At 36.4% G+C, this 18,560-nt stretch overlaps 1 protein-coding gene across 2 annotated transcripts in view; it reads right to left on the reverse strand.

The window, feature by feature from the left end:
• Window positions 1–1,646: 1,646 nt before the first annotated feature.
• LOC108715188 (leucine zipper protein 2-like) overlaps window positions 1,647–18,560 on the reverse strand; it is a 204,469-nt gene continuing 187,555 nt past the window's right edge. For both annotated transcript variants that reach the window (XM_018260097.2, XM_041560860.1), the window contains 3 exons: window positions 15,714–15,806; window positions 3,608–3,682; window positions 1,647–2,038 (listed from right to left, as the gene is read on the reverse strand). In XM_018260097.2, the coding sequence (XP_018115586.1) occupies window positions 1,937–2,038; window positions 3,608–3,682; window positions 15,714–15,806 (270 nt within the window). In that variant the 3' untranslated portion in view covers window positions 1,647–1,936. The remainder of the gene's footprint in view (window positions 2,039–3,607; window positions 3,683–15,713; window positions 15,807–18,560) is intronic.

Consider the following 18,560-nt stretch of genomic DNA (forward strand, 5'->3'; position numbering starts at 1 on the left):
GTTACAAATTGCTTCTGAAGTAGAAATACGGTGCGTGCTTCAGTTACAGTTTTGCTTCTTGTCAATCAACGTCACAATAATCTTGTCTCATCCTCCAGGGTAATGGCGTGTTTATCCGAGCACAGCAACTGATCTACTGAACACCGCCACTGTTACTGGTGTGACTTAAAGTTCAGCATTGGTGGACAGTTGCTGATGTTTTGGTAAGGTTTGAGAAAAAGGAGGAGGAAAAGTTAACCCTTGAGGTTGCACCACCCCATCCAGGAGCCCAGACACCCACGGAACAAGGTTAAAACTTAACTTTTACTGCTAATTGATTAAAAAATATTGGTCCAGAAAAGCATTTAAGACCAAGTTAGACACAGGGAGGCAATGAACCCTGATCAGATAAAGCGAAATTCACCACCCCTGGGTCAAATGCAACGCTAATGTATAGAGTCTGCAGTGAGCCACTCCAGTTTGTGATGAGTAGCTACAATGGCGTGGTGTAATACACAATTACGGTGCTTGCATAAAGCAAAACCAAAACAAGGGTCTCACAAACTGTGAGCAATATGAGTGACCTCTCAGTTATCCCCTTGTTACATCCACCACCCAATAATTCATGGTCTTGAACAGGTCCGTCACCTATTCACCATCAAACATACCCCCCCCGTTGCTAGCGAGGAATTGCTGCGTATTGCACGTTTCGCCCGCAATACGCAGGCTTTGTCAAAGGCAAGCCCATGCCTTTGACAAAGCCTGCGTATTGCCGGCGAAACGCTCGTCAGGCGCATTTTAGTTTGGTTAGGCAGGGTGACTGAATCACCAATAATCTTTCAGGTCACCACTTTGCTCCACGAATGGGAGAGAATCTCTGTGGGTGAAGGGGTGGGCGATCTACAGAACCGCTGCCTGGGTAGCTTAAACTGACGCCGACAAAGCACAGCCATAGACTCTGTATTATTAATCAGTGGGTCAACTTTTGATGCCACCTAGACATAGCAATTCCTCGCTAGCAACGGGGGGGTATGTTTGATGGTGAATAGGTGACGGACCTGTTCAAGACCATGAATTATTGGGTGGTGGATGTAACAAGGGGATAACTGAGAGGTCACTCATATTGCTCACAGTTTGTGAGACCCTTGTTTTGGTTTTGCTTTATGCAAGCCCCGTAATTGTGTATTTTACTTTGACTACAAAAAACGTAGAAAAATGCATTAGAAGGTGGCCATAGGCTAACATAGCACTTCGGCAGGTTTAACTATTGAAGTTTTTTTTAAAGAGACAGTACTTTGATTATCGAATATTCTAATATTTGAACTATTTTACTTCAAATCGAATTCGAAGTATATTCAAAGTCGTAGTATCCTATTTGATGGTCGAAGTATCCAAAAAATGACTTCGAATTTTGAATTTTTTTACTTCGAAAATTCCCTCGAATTCACTTTGACCCTTGATAAATCTGCCCCTTATTTGTGATTGAATCAACCAATATTCTGCATGAACTGTGCAATTGACATCAGGCTACAATTAGAATCACTCTCAATGCAATCTTCTTCAGCCCAGTTCTATTAAGCTGTGGTTTTAGTGGAAAAACCTATTTCCATTCACAATTAGCTAAATGTCTAGTTGTATACTGCAAATAAAATGTCTCAAAACCAACATGTAGAAAACAGAGATTTATAATAAGCAAAAAAAGAAAAAAACAATCTATTACAACATGTTCAATACATCCACTCTTACAAAGCAGTTGTTCAAACATCCAATGCCATCTGGTTATTGCTAAAACATATTTACAAATCTATTATAATTTCAACTTTTCCAGGACTAGTTTACAAACATTCATAAATTAGTGGAAAATGACATGCTTTAGAAATGTAGTGCATCTTCATGCTTTCTGAATTCCGAGGAAGTTGAAGACGACTGTAAATTAGAAACTTTTGGAAATTTTATTTTACAGAGTTTTTTCACTGGTAATGTTCATATTTCCCTCACTAATATTGTGCTCTTCTCTTGACGTTTCTTCTGGATGAAGCCAAGGTGGTCCGTGCAATTGCTGGTGATAAAGTTGAAAAATATATTTTTCAGTCAATATGTAGAATGACTTGTCATTTTATGCACACACAATTCATTCCACAGTTGATTTCCGAAACAAAATTTTCAAAAAAAAATTATATGTAGCTTCTAGATTCTCACTCTAAGGAGTAAGGCCCTTTTTACTTCCTATAATTCCCAGTATTTAATTTATATATTTAATATGTGAATTCTGCTCTTGAACAGCACGGCAGACTATGTTGGCAGACTATATTTCCCTTCCCCCCTCATTTCCCTCATTATGTAAATTAGGGTAAATTAGGGTTTGGATTTGGCTCAGAATTAGGCAAAATCTTTCACAAAGAATTCAGGATTCAACCGAATCCTAAAATAGTGGATAAGGTACATCCATTTTAACCACAGATTCCATAAATCTTACTAATATAAGTGGAAAAAAAACTTGTAAGTGTTAACTTACAGCCAAACTTTCCTAATATTTGGAATATTTACCATTTGTCCTAATCAGTACTTGCCATTCCTTGGCTTGATTGCTTGCCATGGACCTTAAATGAATTTGGCATAGCATTGATGCATATTAATCATTGTCTGTTGGAAAATGAATCTACTTCCACACAAAGCTAGAGATAGATGGAGCCTTGAAAGAGCAGTTCCTTTCTTTGGTTAATGTGTTGATCCTGCTCAAGTCACTAAATCCAGAACAGACAAAACATTCCTACGATTAAACATATACACCACATTGTTTAACTGTTTGTTTATGCATTTAAGGGGGTTATTTATCAAAATCTGAATTTATCTGAATTTATCTGTTTTTTTAAAATAAAAAAGTCTGACGAAACTAGAATACATGATTTGACCTTATTTATTATTTTAAATCATGATATAATCGGATCTGGGGAAAAATCGATACAATCGAGCAAAAACTGAAATTGAATGATTTTTTTCCGAATTGCTCGATTTTTTAAGGGTTTTTTCCAAAAAGCTCGAATTTTTCAGATTTTTGCCGAAATAGTTGGATTTTCAAGTAAATTCCAGCACAGACCACAGAAACTTCCAAATAGGATAGGAACCTCTCCCATTCACTTATATACAACCTCAGCAGGTCTGAGATACAGTAGCAGATTTTCAGATTCAAATTTTTTGCAGATTCGGGTACAATAAATATCAAAAAAATTCTTGTTTTTTTCACAAAAAAATAGGATTTTCTAGTAAAAAAACAATTTTTTTTTAGAGTTTTTAGCATTATGACTTTAATAAATAATCCCCTTAATATCATCCAGTCAATAGCATTAACTTTTTTAATCTGTAACCAGACCTGCTTTTTCTGGGGGTTTTTTTGCATTTAAATTGCAATATTTACAAATTTCAAGGTTGAGATATAATCTGTAATAGAGTTTCCACCTGTGTGGTTGAACAACGAGATGGGGGGGGTCTGGGGCAGACCTGGTGTCAGGAATTGGTTATGATGGGACAGTCATCTAGACCTGTCTAGGTTTCAGATTTCTAAGAGATTTTCTGCAACGTTAAATACTGATTTATCTGTTGACTTAAAGATCATGGACACTCATTGTACCTGAATTCCTGGTTCTAATTCCACACTCTTGTTTGTTAGCGTTGAGTTATGATGTAATCTGCATATCTGTCCAGCCTACAAAGAAGGAATATCTTGTAAATTGTCATAAAACACATGAAGTTTAAAATGACAAAAAAATAATATTACAAATAATAGTATTAGTTTGACCTTATTATTGTAAAACAGAGTACCCCTAATAACACCCATAGGGGCCCATTTACTAAGGGTCAAAGTGAATTTTCAAATTCAAAAACTTTGAATTTCTAAGTAATTTTTGGGTACTTCGACCAGCGAATAGGCCAAAATTCGATTTGAATTGAATGAACTTCACAAATTCAACCATTCGAAAATCGAAGTACTGTCTCTTTAAAAAACTTTGACTTCGACACTTCGCCACCTTAAACCTGCCAAATTGTTGTTTAGCCTATGGGGGACCTCCTACAACCTCTCTGAGTCTTTGGCTAAGTTTTTAGAAGTTGAAGGGGTTTTTTGTACTATCCTTTGAATCGCTCGTTTTGAAGGATTAAATTGTTCGATCAAACGATTTTTGCTTTGCTCGAAAACGGCCGTTTCCAATCGAAAAAAAACAGACTATCTAGGTATCAAATTCGATGGTCGAATTTCAAAGTTTTTTAACGTGCCCCCTATTGTCCTTCAGGTAAAGTCCCCCATCCACTGACGGGTAATCATTAACATAGTCTGGAAACCATTGTTATCAATTCAAAGGTTGAAAAAATGACTACACTTATTTCTTTGTTTGAATGAACTTTATTACTTGAGTTCTCCTATCTTCCTTCTGCAAAAGGCAATATTTTAATATTCTAATGGCAAGTAAAAGACAATACAGGAAGAAACTGCAGGTTACCATAATATATTAGGTAAATATGGGCTCTATTTGCTGTTGTTTATTGTATAACATTTAATACTTCTTGCTACATTGTAAAAGAGCAATTATAAATCAGATATGAATGCTCCAAGCTCCTCTGTGTGTATTTGCATAAAAACTATCACTAAAATATAGATATGTGGATGAAGAATCTTAAGTTGCTTTTATTGTATGTAGAAACATGTAGCAACTGAATTTTATAGTAGGTATGCACCAAATCCGAACCCCGAATCCTTCATGAAAGATGAGTTCTCTTTCCACATGCACTCCTTAAATCTTTCTAGCATAAGTTATAAACTGTACAATATATATTTTGTATATAGTATAAAAAAAAGAAAAATATACTCCCCTAGAAAAGGACAACGTGGACTATGTTGCAATATTCCTTCATTACAATTATTATCTAGGAATTAAAACCAACACAAGGAACTTGGAATACAAGGTTGTTTATAGGTAAGGTATTATTTTGACCTTTCTGCTGTGCAAATAGATTGTCAAAATATGACAAAGGATAGAAAGGAGTTCCAATAGGTGATGGGCAAATTTATTCGCCAGACGCGAATTTGCGGCGAATTCCCCTAATTCACGAAACCGCCATGAAAATTCGCCAACGTCCATTTTTTTGGACACTGGCACAATTTCGCCAAAATTTGAATTTCTTGGGAAATTAGCAAATTTTTCTGCGAAGCAAAACGCCCCAAATTCGCCCATCACTAGTTCCAATGTATGGTATCCCAAAACCTAGAGTAAACCCCAAGATCCCGGTCATGGCTTACACTTCTGCCTATAGCAGCCACCTTTGGCTTTGGAAGGAGTCCTCTGCTACTCGGACTTAACACGAACATCAAATAAAGACATTAGAGTTGCTTTGCCTACAATAATGATTGTTATATTATTACAGAGAATAAACAAATAATTATTCAAAATATGGATTATTTGAACAAAATTGATGTGAAATGGCCTTCTTGTAATTTGGAGCTTTCTGGAATACAGGTTTTCAAATAAGGAATCCAATGCCTGCCTATAGTGTCAGCAAGTTAAGCAATAATTATTAACTGAGTCTTACAATAATTTAAAGAAGAACTAAAGCTTAACAAAGAAATAGAAATTCTAAACATTATTTTTAGGGGTTCTGTACCAGCCCATGGCAACCACAGTTCTTCAGATATAAAAATATGTGCCTTCACATCTGCTCCTAGTAGCTCCCATATTCATTTCTGTTGATCCTCTGGGCTGTGATCACTCCTTCAAAAAAAAGATGATGAGCTCTTGTGATCACTTTAAAGGCCTGGATAATAAGGGGCAGATTTAACAAGGGTCGAATTTCAAATTTGAAAAACTTTGAAATTGTAATTAAAAAAGACCAACCCAAATTTATTAAACAAAAATCGAAGTTTTTTTTGCAGATGAATAGTCTGTATTCGTTTAAATTCATCCAAATGTGAATAGTACGAATCAAAGCAATAGCGCATTCGAATCATACGAATCAAAGTTTCCCCCCCCCAAAAAACCTTAGATTTGCCTAAGTCCACCAACTGACTCCAAATGAGTCAAGAGGTCCCCCATAGGCTAAAACACCAATACGGCAGATTTCAGATGGCAAATGGTCAAAGACAAATTTTTAAAGAGACAGTACATGATACATTTCAATATTTGAATTTTTGAATTTTTTTCAAATCCAAATCGAATTTGGACTATTCCCCAGGCAAAGTACACAAAAATTAGCTTGAAATTTGAATATTTTAAATTCAAATTTTCTGTTCGACCTTTGATAAATCTGCCCCTTAACTGTTATATAGATTCTGAACCTTTAGGCTGGTGCATTTAGTTCAGTATATAACATCTCTAGCACTATTTATGTTTAGGGTTTAGTTGTCCCTTTACAAACAAGGGTCGCAGAGTCAAAGGGCCTTGCTAACTGCTGCCTTGCTTGACACATAAAGGCCCTGTGTAAACAGATCCACAGTCTATTTCCACACACATAGAATGGGCAGATTTACTAAGCTCGAGTGAATTTTCGAAGTTAAAAAAGTTCGAATTTCGAAGTAAATTTTTGGGTACTTCGACCATCGAATAGGCTATATTCGACCATTCAACTTCGATTTGAATGATTCAATGTAAAAATCGTTAATCGTTCGATCGAATGATTTCTATTCGATCGTTCAATTGAACGATTTCTATTAGATCGTTCTAATGCTAAATTCGTCAAAAAATCCTTCGACTTTGATATTCGAAGTCGAAGGATTTCAATTCGAGGGTCGAATTTCGAAGTTTTTTTAACTTCGAAATTCGACCCTTAGTAAATCTGCCCCTTAATTTAATTAAAATAAAATTAATGAATTAATTAATGAAATTAATGAATATCTGCAAGACCCGTTTCCATTTCCCAATCTTATGTATAGTATATTTCCTTTTTAAATAATCAAATTCAAATGCCTGTGGATACGCTATTAATTTGTATTTATAACTAGCTATTGATATTGATAACTGACTTTTCTAGCTTTTCAGCTTCCAGCTAATTAACTCAAGAAACCTTAGCCACTTTATGAACTCAAGGACAGCCACTGGTATATTTTATATTTATTTATTTTAGCTCAGGGCATATAGGGTACTAAAACGAATAAAAAAAAGTCAATAAATTGCTGGATTTTATGACCATAGAAGTCAATGCAAAAACAAAACACTGAAGGAGAGAGATCATCAACATAAAACTGTCAAGTCTCTTGTTTATCAATGTTGCATATCCTGCCTTTGTGGTTTATAAAAAATTGTCTTTCATTATTGTTATCATCATTATATTATTGTCATTGTGAATTTTATTTAAAAAGGATGCCCACCTCCTGAACAAATTCTGCAAATGACTATAAGAGGTTATTTATTAAAGTCAGAATGCTAAAAACTCAAAAAATTTGAGTTTTTTTATTATAAAATCCTAATTTTTAGTGGGGGGAAAAACTAGAAATTTTCAAGATTTATTATATCATGAAGATGGAAAAAGTCAGAATCCCCAAATCCACAATCTCAGACTTGCCGAGGTTGTATATACTGTAAGTCAGTGGGAGAGGTCCCTATCCTATTTGGAATTTTCTGTGGTCTGAGCTGGAATCTGGCTATTTTGGTCTTTTGGGGTATAAATTTGAAAAATTTGCACTTTTCAGGAAAAAGCCCCAAAAAATTGAGTGATTTGGGGAAAAAAATCAAAATTATTGTAAAATCAGATTTTTGACCAATTTTATTTCGTTTTCCCCTGATCTGATTTAAATTGTGCTTTAAAAATGATAAATAAGGTCAAATAGTGGATTATAGCTTGGTAAGACTTTTTTATTATAAACAAACAGATAAATCCAGATTTTGATAAATAACCCCTCAGTTGTGCCTATTATTTTACATGTTTTTCCAAGGAGTCAATTTCTTTATGTTAAGACCCTCTTGCTCCCTCTCCCCGGAGCTGTTTTTCAGATGTTGACAGATTCCTCTAAACATTGTCAGCACTGTAACAACAATATAATCAAATTAATTAGTATTTCAGAGAAATATAACTATGTGATCAGTTTGTATTTTGTATTTTTCTTTTGTTACTATGACAGGTACTGTAGAGTAATTGTGGAATGAGATGCATATGTGGCTAAGAAAGGTTTATATGGTGTATTCTGCTGCTCAAGCATTTATGCTTGATGAAATTCTAAAAATGTAAAACAGGTTGAAAATGAAAATAACTTGACTTGGAGGAATTGTTCCCTAATGCACAGAAGAGATGCAGATGTAGATGTAGAAAATCTACATTGGTGCATTCCATGCTGTAGAAACCAGAATTCTACAAAGCTTTATATAATTTTCATTTTAATTTTTAATCATTTAAAATTATAGATAAAATTATCTAAAATTTGAATTTTAGATATGTGTAGTATATATACCACACCTATAGCCAGAATTAAGGTAAATGGTATACTTTCTAGTGATGGGCGAATTTATTCGGCAGGTGCGAATTTCCGGCGAACTTGCACTTTTCGCCGCGGGTGAATAAATTTGTGGATTTGCAGTGAGAATTCGTTGACGAAAATTCGCCTGTTTAGAAAAAAATTTGACACCAGCTTCGGTTGCGACGCCAGCGTCAAAGTTTTTTCGCCGCTGGCGATGGTTCCGGAGTTGGCACAAATTTTGACTCTGGCGCTGATTAATGGACACCCATTGACTCTAATGGGTGCTGGCGTCACCTTTGCGGCCTCGACCATTTTGACGCAGATGAATTGTCGCCGGAGTAAAAATCACTGTTTCGCAAATTTTTCACTAGTTTCGCTAATTTGCAGGAAATTCACAAAATTTGTGGCGAAGCGAAACGGGACAAATTCGCCCATCACTAATACTTTCACTTAAACTTTCCATTGGGACAGATCAGGGGTATCCCCTCTCCTCATTGCTGTATATTCTTACAATGGAATATCTTCTCACAGTAAGACCTCTTAGGGGTATAAGTATCAAAGAGTGAAGAGATCACCACAGTCCTCTAGAGTGAAATTTCACCACTTTCCATTCATCTCTATGGGATTTTTAAACGCATATTTATCAATTGGTGAAAGTGAAAGTTCATCCTTAAAATAAGCCTTTCAAAATCCCATAGAAATAAATGGAGAGTGGCCGAATTTCTCTATTCTCCATCTCCAAGCCTACAGTCATCCATCTCCATTTCCAAGTCTACAGTAAACCTAGTTTCAACCCAGCTCTTTAAAAGCTTTTCATATATTGCCTCCTTTAGTTTTTCACTTACTGTACGTATTTTTTTGGACAAAACATTTTTTCTTTTACAGAAATATCTTCAAGTCAACAGTGAATCCAATTTTTTTTTTTACATTTCTGTATACAACTTTCCAGTATTTTTTTTCTTAGTTTTGTTTTATTCCATGCCTAAACAATTTTACATTGTAACTTGCTTACTGTAGAGTTACAGTCTATTCCATGTATGTTAAATGAATGATTTGCAATTGCTGATCAAAAGGCCAGGACTAGATATAGATTTGTGCTGTTGGACCAGTTCAATTTGAAGAACCTCTCTTACCAGCTCAAAAACAGGAAAAGCATTGGGTTCACAGCGAGATAATTTTTGCTATTTTAAAGAACAATAATTTTATGTACAATGTCAAGAGCTGAACAAGCAGCTGGAAAAAGTACAAGATGTTGGGAGAATGTTTTACAGAAGCAATAAAGTAACTCTGGACTTCTCAGAGCTTTGAAATTCTGGATATCTCCGCCATCGCTGACAGTCCAAATGAAGCTGCTATATAAAGTTACTGTTTTACTTTGCTTCATCTTTCTATTTCCCCTTCTACTATTCCATATATCTTCTACCTTGAAATATGCCTGAAAGCACCAACAAAATTTAGAGATCTGTCACTTTGTTACTTGAAGCATATTTTTACATTTTGTACAAACACAAATTCATTTCACAATATTAAGTAACGAAAATGGGCACTTTCAACCCTCATTCCACTATTCCAGGATTCGGCCGTTTTCAGCCGGATTTGGATTCGGCCAAATCCTTCTGCAAGGCCGAACGAATCCAAATCCTAATTTGCATATGCAAATTAGGGATGGGGTGGGAAATTGTGTGACTATTTGTGACAAAACAAGGAGTTTAAAAAACTCCCATGAATTCAAATTTCAACCCTTGATAAATCTGCCCCATAAAGTAACTAGTAGTAAAGCTATGAGTAAATGAGAGGCAAAATAATCCTTGACAGCATTTTCTAACAAACTAGCATAAGTTGATAATATTTATTAATAATTAATATCTCACCATGTTTTTATCTATGTGACTGAAGCACAATTGATACAGCTACAGGGATTAGCTAGTGTTGATGATGGGAAAGCCTAGGAAATTATGTAATTAACCAAGTACAAAAGTACATATTTCTTGACTAGTATAATATAGTACAGGTATGGGAACTATTATTCAAAATACTCGGGACCTGGGTCTTTCCAGATAATGGGTTTTTCCGTAATTTGGATCTTCATAGCTTAAGTCTACTAGAAAGTCATATAAACATTAAATATACCCAATAGGCTCTGTTTCATATAAGGATTAATTATATCTTAGTTGGGATCAAGTACAAGTTACTGTTTTACAATTCAAAATCCAAAAATTTGGATTATTTGGTTGAAATGGAGTCAGCCTTTCCGTAATTCTGAACTTTCTGGATAACGGATTTCCAGATCCTATACCTGTAACAAAAGTATATGAGCTTTAAACTGGTGCATTCGGTTAGTGATGTGGGGCCATCCTGAAATCCGCACAACCCATGGGTTTATTCACTGTTCACTAGGGTTTGGGCCAGCTTCCACAAAAGATTGCTGGGTCGCGGGCAACCTTTCACTGCCGCCTTTCGCCTCAGGCAACCTCTATCTATAGGTGTGTGCCTGTCTTTACCCTGCCCCCTTTTGTGATGTCTCAGATAGGTGGGTCGGACAGGATCTCTAAATAGAGATTCCAGGCCAGGTCCATTGGGGTTTAGATTGGGAAGGTTGGGGTTAGGGTCAAGTGAAGTTTTGTCAATATGCCCATCACTATATTAGGTTGCATTACTATTGTACCATTGCAGTGGCAAAATAACTTGACACTGGGCCACCCTGCAAAAAAGTATTCCTATGGGCCCTCTAGAGATCCTTCGCAGCAGGGGAAGGATCTCTACCATTATAGAGTAAGTAGACCCTGCTCTCCTGCCATGGGCTTCCTCACAACCATGGGCTCTGCTTCCTATCATTGCTGTATAATTTCTATCATTTTTTTTACAATACATATAAATACACTTTGGGTGTCACCAACCTGACAAGAGTAGAAAAAAAAACAGAAGAACTGTTATTAACACCTTGTAAAAGTGAAATTATTTGCAGCTATGTCATGAGATAAGAAAATCTCGTTTGAGATTTAGAATCACATGTGGATAATGAAACGAGCGCCATTCCATAGCTGTAATTTCATTTGCAGTGGCAGCTCGGCATTTACATTAATGCAATCTTGAGAGAAGTGGTCAATATTAAATCTCTTTATGTCGGCTGCCAGTATATACATCATGCATCTTTGCCACTGTACATTTAAATAGAAAGCCATCAGAGCACAATCGGAGCAGGCAGCCCTAATCACAGTTAAACTTAAGTAAAAGAAAATATATCCTAAAGCAGATAAAAGGAATTATATTTCTAGATTTGCAGCATGAAGTGCGTCGTTCACATTAACCTTTTTTTATATATAAATTAATTTTGTTCAAAATCACATGCTCCAAATTCACCACATCTGAAAAAAGTTAGATGGTGCAAATTTATAAACAATCTTTATGGATTAGTCGATTCTCGTTTTTCTGATATAGCTCCAAATATAACTATAATTCCCTTAAAGGGGCTGTTCACCTTCCAAAGACTTTTTTTTTCAGTTCCGTTGTTTACAGAAATAAAGAATCTTTTCAATTACATTCCATGTTTTATTTTGGACCATTTTTCCAAAATTTTATTTTAAAATTGAATGTTTTGGGTGTTGAGTCTGGAAGCTCAGTTATCCAGGTGCAGATTCTGGACTGCTCTGAATATTCAAATTAGAACTTTTTCAAGGGTCGAGGTGTGATAAATCTCACATTCAAATTCAAATTTGAGTTGGTGCTTTTAAATTCGAAATTGTGAGTTTTGACAAAAAAAATTCTAAAATTCGAATTTGAATTCAAATTTGAATTTACCATTCAAACTGTAGTAAATCTGCCCCTAGGTGTACAGTTTGTGACAAAATTTGCCCAAGAACTCTGGGTAACTCCAGCTGTTATTTCTGGCTTTGTGGGGAATTTACTGTATGTTCAGGTGTGGAATGAATTAGTCCATCACCTTTGCTTTGTTAATCCCCAACCAGTAGCCCACGAGCAATATGTCATTGCCAACCCCTTGGGTGTTGTTCCCAGTCAATGTTCCCTCTTGAGGCCAGCACAAAAAAATTGTGTTGTGTACAAAATTTTTTGTGTGAAAACACAAAACTTTGTATTAATTTTGACCTGAGAACAAAATTTAAAAAAAATGCACACACAAGTTTAAAATGTGAGCACAGAAGAATTTTTTGAGCACATAGCTCAGAAAGAATTAGAGGGAACATTGCTCCAAGTGACCTCAAAGCAGGTGCTTATTATTCAATTCCAGGCTTGGAGGAATGTTTTGGTTGCACAAAAACTAGGTCTACTGCCGAGCAGAGTCTGTAGGTTGCCAGTCCACATATGGGCAATCAAATGGCCAATCACAGCACTTATTTGGCACCACTCCGGGTTCTGAGTGCAACACGAGAATCACACTCTGCTCCACAATATTAAGGCAAATCTCATATTGAATTTTATTGGTGGATATGAATTTGATAATGCTAAAAACCCAGTATAAATCTGGCCATACACGAAGAGGTCTGCTCATCTGGCGACATTGCCAAATGAGTAGTGATGGGCGAATTTGAGCCGCTTCTCTTCGCCGTAAAATTCGCGAATTTCGAGCGAAATTCGCGAAACGGTGAAAAAATTATGAAACTGCGCCGGCATCAGTTTTTGACGCCGATGCCCATTTTTGCCGCCGGCGGCCGTTTTTTTTGGACGTGAGCAAATTTTTGCGGGCTAATTTATTCGATGGCGGCGAATCGAGCAAATTCGTCACGAATTTGCGCCTGGCGAATAACTTCGCTCATCAACTACAAATGAGTGGATCTTTCCCCGATATGTCCACCAATGGCAGGGCTATATCGGGGTAAGCAGAACATTTGGCCCTAGGGCCGAACGATCGGATTACAATGAGGAGCAATGGGCTCCGATGGGTTGGAAACCGGTAAAATGAAACCTTCCCAATCGATATCGTGGCCAGCTATCGATTGGTAAGACCCATCGGAAGCCAGATGCCAAATAAGATGGCAAATTAGTCTAAATTACTTTTTCAGCCCGTGTATGGCGCTCTTTAGACAATATGAAAGAGGCAATTATGACACAAGTGCTAGAGAACTAAGGGCTGCAAACACATAACCGCATCTTCTTGCAGCTAATAAAGTACCAAGGCAATATGTTGTTATCGACTTTGTTTTCGTATTTTTAATAATGTCAGTTTACGGAGCTGAACCTGGGATTACTTTACGGTCTACTGGAATTATAAAAAGAGATGAGGGGAGCCATCAATCATTTCAACACAATCTTCATATTTATCTCTGGCATTTTACAGTTCTGTACAAACCATAAAAGAGACAGAAAATTGAAGTATTGTGTAATCTTGCGCCTGTGAGAAGGTCACACAGATTTTCCTCTTATTTATGATGTTCCCCTGATGGATTTAAGAAAAGGTCAAGCAATCTGGACTTGCTTTGAAAACATGGGCTATTATTAAAGGCATCTAGTGTCATCACATCTTACATCCTTGTACCTGGGATTAATATTATTTAGGAGCTCTTTGACCATTCTGAACACAACTTATTTGACCTAAGTTCATTTGTCTTCCTCTTTTTCAATTCTAAAAGGATGAAGCACCAGATATGCTATTTAGCAAGGATGACAGTTTTGCAGATCTACAGCACTAATGCGGTATTGCCAGTACATGCCGATATCATTTATCTGGAAACCCATTATCCAGAAAGCTCTGAATTACAGAAAGGCAGTCTCCCATAGACTCCATTTGAATTAAATAATTATTAATTTATTATTAAAACTGTTTTTTTTTCTTTGTAACAAAGATACTGTACCTTTCATTTCATGAAACTAAGATGTAATTAATCCTTATTATAGACAAATCAGTCCTATTGGGTTTATTTAATTTTAAATTGGCCTAAGATATGGAGATCCAAATTACGGAAAGATTCCTGATATATTTACCATTAGTGATGGGCGAATTTGCGCCATTTCGCTTTGCCGAAAAATTCGCGAATTTTGCGAAACGGCAAAAAATTCACGAAACGGTGCCGGCGTCTCGTTTTTGACGCCGGCGCCCATTTTTGATGCGAATTTTCATGGGCGTTTCGCGTATTTATTCGCTGGCGGTGAATCGCGCAAATTCGCAGCGAATTCGCGCCTGGTGAATAAATTCGTCCATCACTATTTACCATATTTTCTGGCAAAAAAAATCAGAATTGCACAATGACGTCTTTGGAAACTACAACTTGGGAAAGCTTGGGGTACAATGGCAGTCTATTATCTCCTTTAATAAAAAATCCACCTGTACTTTGAAAAAGCACAATACATTCTAGCTAGTGATGAGCAACTTTTATTGGCAGGCATGGATTCACGGCAAATTTCTGCATTTCGGCATCTGAAACAGTACTTCGACTATCGAATGGTCGAATAGTCGAACGATTTTTAGTTCGAATCGTTCGATTTGAAGTTGAAGAGTCGAATTAGCCATATTCAAACATTCGAAATTCGAAGTATTTTTTCTTCTATTCCTTCACTCGAGCTAAGTAAATGGGCCCCAAAGAGTTGCCAATACGAAAAACAGCGCATTGATTTTAATGTATTTGGACTAAATTTTCTCTGCAACAAAGAAGTCGCCCAGACGAAACTGTTGCTGAGACAAAAAGTCACCATGACAAAATTGTTGCTAAGACAAAAAGTCGCCATAAGAAAAAATGCCCATTGAGTTCTAGACAAAACAAAACAGATATTTGAAGTCGAGGGATTTCAATTCGACCCTTAGTAAATCTGGCCCATCTCATGAATTCACAGTGATTCACAGTGAAATTCCACACTTCATCATCTGAAAGTTTTTATTGCAAAACTGTGACAAAAATAAAATTTCCCTGCAACAAAAAATTCGCCAGACAAAATTGTCGCCAAGACAAAAAAAGTCGTAAAAGGAAAAAAACGGCCATTACCTTTTTGCATTTCAACAAAAAGCAACCAAGACAAAAAAGTCGCAGAGACAAAAGAGTCGGCACAAGCAATTGGACTGATAAAAAAAAACACTAATTATACATGCAAAAATTGTTGCATGTATAAAAAAATTCACACCTATTGACTTCAATGAATTTCGGAACAGATTAGCTCATCACTAGTGCTCTATCATTGAAGTTTACCATATAAAAAAGGATGATTCTAAACATACATTCTAGAGAAGGAATAATCCAAGAGAAGATATAGTTGATGCGCCATTCAGCTCACTAAACATAAGTGAGTCAGATTTAGATTACATATCAATCAACATGCAGGACATTCCCTGTTGTTGTGGTACTGGGGTACTTACATTGTGTGAGTTGCAGTTCTTGTCGTGTTTGTAATCTTTCCTTGACAGTTCGCTGGAATTTGAGCTTGTATTAAATGAAACACTTCTTGGGATCTGTATGAGAGGTAAGCAGAAAAAAAATCCTCAGTGCTGCATATACTTCCATAAGCAAAGTCAGAGTAGGCAAAAATATTAAATACAAAGGAGTTTGCTTATGCATTTTCCTGTGATTCTATAGTTTTGCTACAAAACTCCATCCTCCAGCAGCCGGAACAAAGAGTCAGTAGAATAACAACAAGAGAGAAAATTATCCAAAAATTACATTTTTTGTCATATACCGTATATACTCAAGTGTAAGCCGTCCCGAGTATAAGCCGAGGTACCTAATTTTACCTACGAAAACTGGGAAAACTTATTGACTCTAGTATAAGCCTAGACACAACTACAGCCCTGTCTCCCAGCAGCGCACATTCTGCCAAAGCGACCCCCCCAGCGATCAACCGGACTTCTTTGCAAAGTTGATGGTGACAGAGAATTGCCAAACGGATTACTGTGTGCATTGTCCCACTGTCCCACTATTCTTTAATATAACCAACAGAGGGCGCTGTGTGATATTGCAGTCACTGTTAATCTTTCATATAACCAACAGAGGGCACTGTGTGACATTGCAGTCACTGTTATTCTTTCATATAACCAACAGATGGCACTGTGTGATATTGCAATCACTGTTATTCTTTCATATAACCAACAGAGGGTGCACTGTTATTCTTTCATATAACCAACAGAGGGTGCTGTGTGATATTGCAGTCACTGTTAATCTTTCATATAACCAACAGAGGGCACTGTGTGATATTGCAGTCACTGTTATTCTTTCATATAACCAACAGAGGGCGCACTGTTATTCTTTCATATAACCAACAGAGGGTGCTGTGTGATATTGCAGTCACTGTTATTCTTTCATATAACCAACAGATGGCGCACTGTTATTCTTTCATATAACCAACAGAGGGCGCTGTGTGATATTGCAGTCTCTCCCCAAGTGAACTGTTGGTATAGGAATGATTAAAAGTGACTGCAATCTCAGCTACTGCCCGCTGACCCGAGTATAAGCCGAAGTAGACTTTTTCAGCACATTTTGGATGCTGAAAAACTCGGCTTATACTCGAGTATATACGGTTTATGAAATTATGACAAAAGATTTGGGGGCATATTTATCAAGAGTCGAATTTCGAAGTAATAAATACTTCGAAATTCGACCACCTAATTAAAACACTTCTACGAACATACAAAGTAAAATCGTTCGATCGAATTATTAAATTCGAAGTAAAATTGTTCGATTGAATGATTAAATTGTTAGATTCGAACGATTTTAGCGTACGATCGACCGATTTTATTGTAAGATCGAATGATTTTACTTCGATGAGCAAAGACTTAGAAAAATGCTCTAGAAGGTCCCCATAGGCTAACATAGCACTTCAGCAGGTTTAAGTTGGCGAACTATTGAAGTCAATGTTTTTTTTAAAGAGATGGTACTTCGATTATCGAATATTCGAATATTCAAACTATTTCACTTTGAATCGAATTCGAAGTAAATTCGAAGTCGTAGTATCCTATTCGATGGTCGAAGTATCCAAAAAATTACTTCGAATTTCGATTTTTTTTTTACTTCGAAAATTCCCTCAAATTCACTTCTACCCTTGATAAATCTGCCACTTTGTGTCATTAGTGTTATTGTTCTTTTCATTGTTATAATTATCCCTTTTTATACCTTATTTATTTATCTCAAATGCATTACACAGAGCTTTTTCAGAGATTCATTACCATTCACTTCATTACCATTCATTCTAATTCAAAAAGACCAACCGAAATTAATTCAAAGGTTTTTTTTTTTGGTCAAATAGGTCACTTTTTCTATCAAATAGGTCCATATTCGGCCACATAATTCATCATTCGGAAGTAAGCTCAGTTATTCCTGGCTTGGGCAAAATACCCAGAAGACATCATTCCTTCTAAGATCCAATTTAATATATAAGCAATATCTGTGCTTAAAAATGATCTAACTGAGCTTAAAGGGATATTGTCATGGGAAAACATGTTTTTTCTCAAAATGCATCAGAAATAGTGCTACTCCAGCAGACTTATGCACTGAAATCTGTTTTTTTAAAAGAGCGGATGGATTTTTTTATATTTCGTTTTGAAATCTGACAAGTGGCTAGACATATTGTCAGTTTCCCAGGTGCCCCTAGTCATGTGACTTGTGCTTGGATAAACTTCAGTCATTTTTTACTACTGAACTGCAAATTGGAGTGATATCACCCTCCCCCCTCCATTTACCCCCCCAGCGGCCTAACAACAGAACAATGGGAAGGTAACCAAATATCAGCTCCCTAACACAAGATAACAGCTGCCTGGTAGATCTAAGAACAGCACTCAATAGTAAAATCCAGGTCCCACTGAGACACATTCAGTTACATTGAGTAGGAGAAACAACAGCTTGCCAGAAAGCAGTTCCATCCTAAAGTGCTGGCTCTTTCTGAAAGCACATGCCCAGGCAAAATGACCTGAGATGCACCTACACACCAATATTACAGGAATTAAATTTTATATGGTACAGTGTCATTTAGGAATAAAAACGACATCATAAAAAGGCTCACAACAAAATGTGTTACACCCATGTACAACCACAGCCTTTATCAAGGTGGGTTTAGTTTCCATTTAAAATTGTCTTATAGACAAGGAATTTATTGTTTTCATCGTCCATAATTGGAAAATCAGCAGTAAAAACAGCATAGTTACCTATTGTCTATATTAAGACCCTGCCAATAGATTTAAGGCTGAATCTAGGGAATAAAGTAGGTTTGGATAAAT

The sequence above is a fragment of the Xenopus laevis genome, chromosome 4S, assembly GCF_017654675.1.
Source record: "Xenopus laevis strain J_2021 chromosome 4S, Xenopus_laevis_v10.1, whole genome shotgun sequence".
In the NCBI taxonomy this organism is placed as follows: domain Eukaryota; kingdom Metazoa; phylum Chordata; class Amphibia; order Anura; family Pipidae; genus Xenopus; species Xenopus laevis.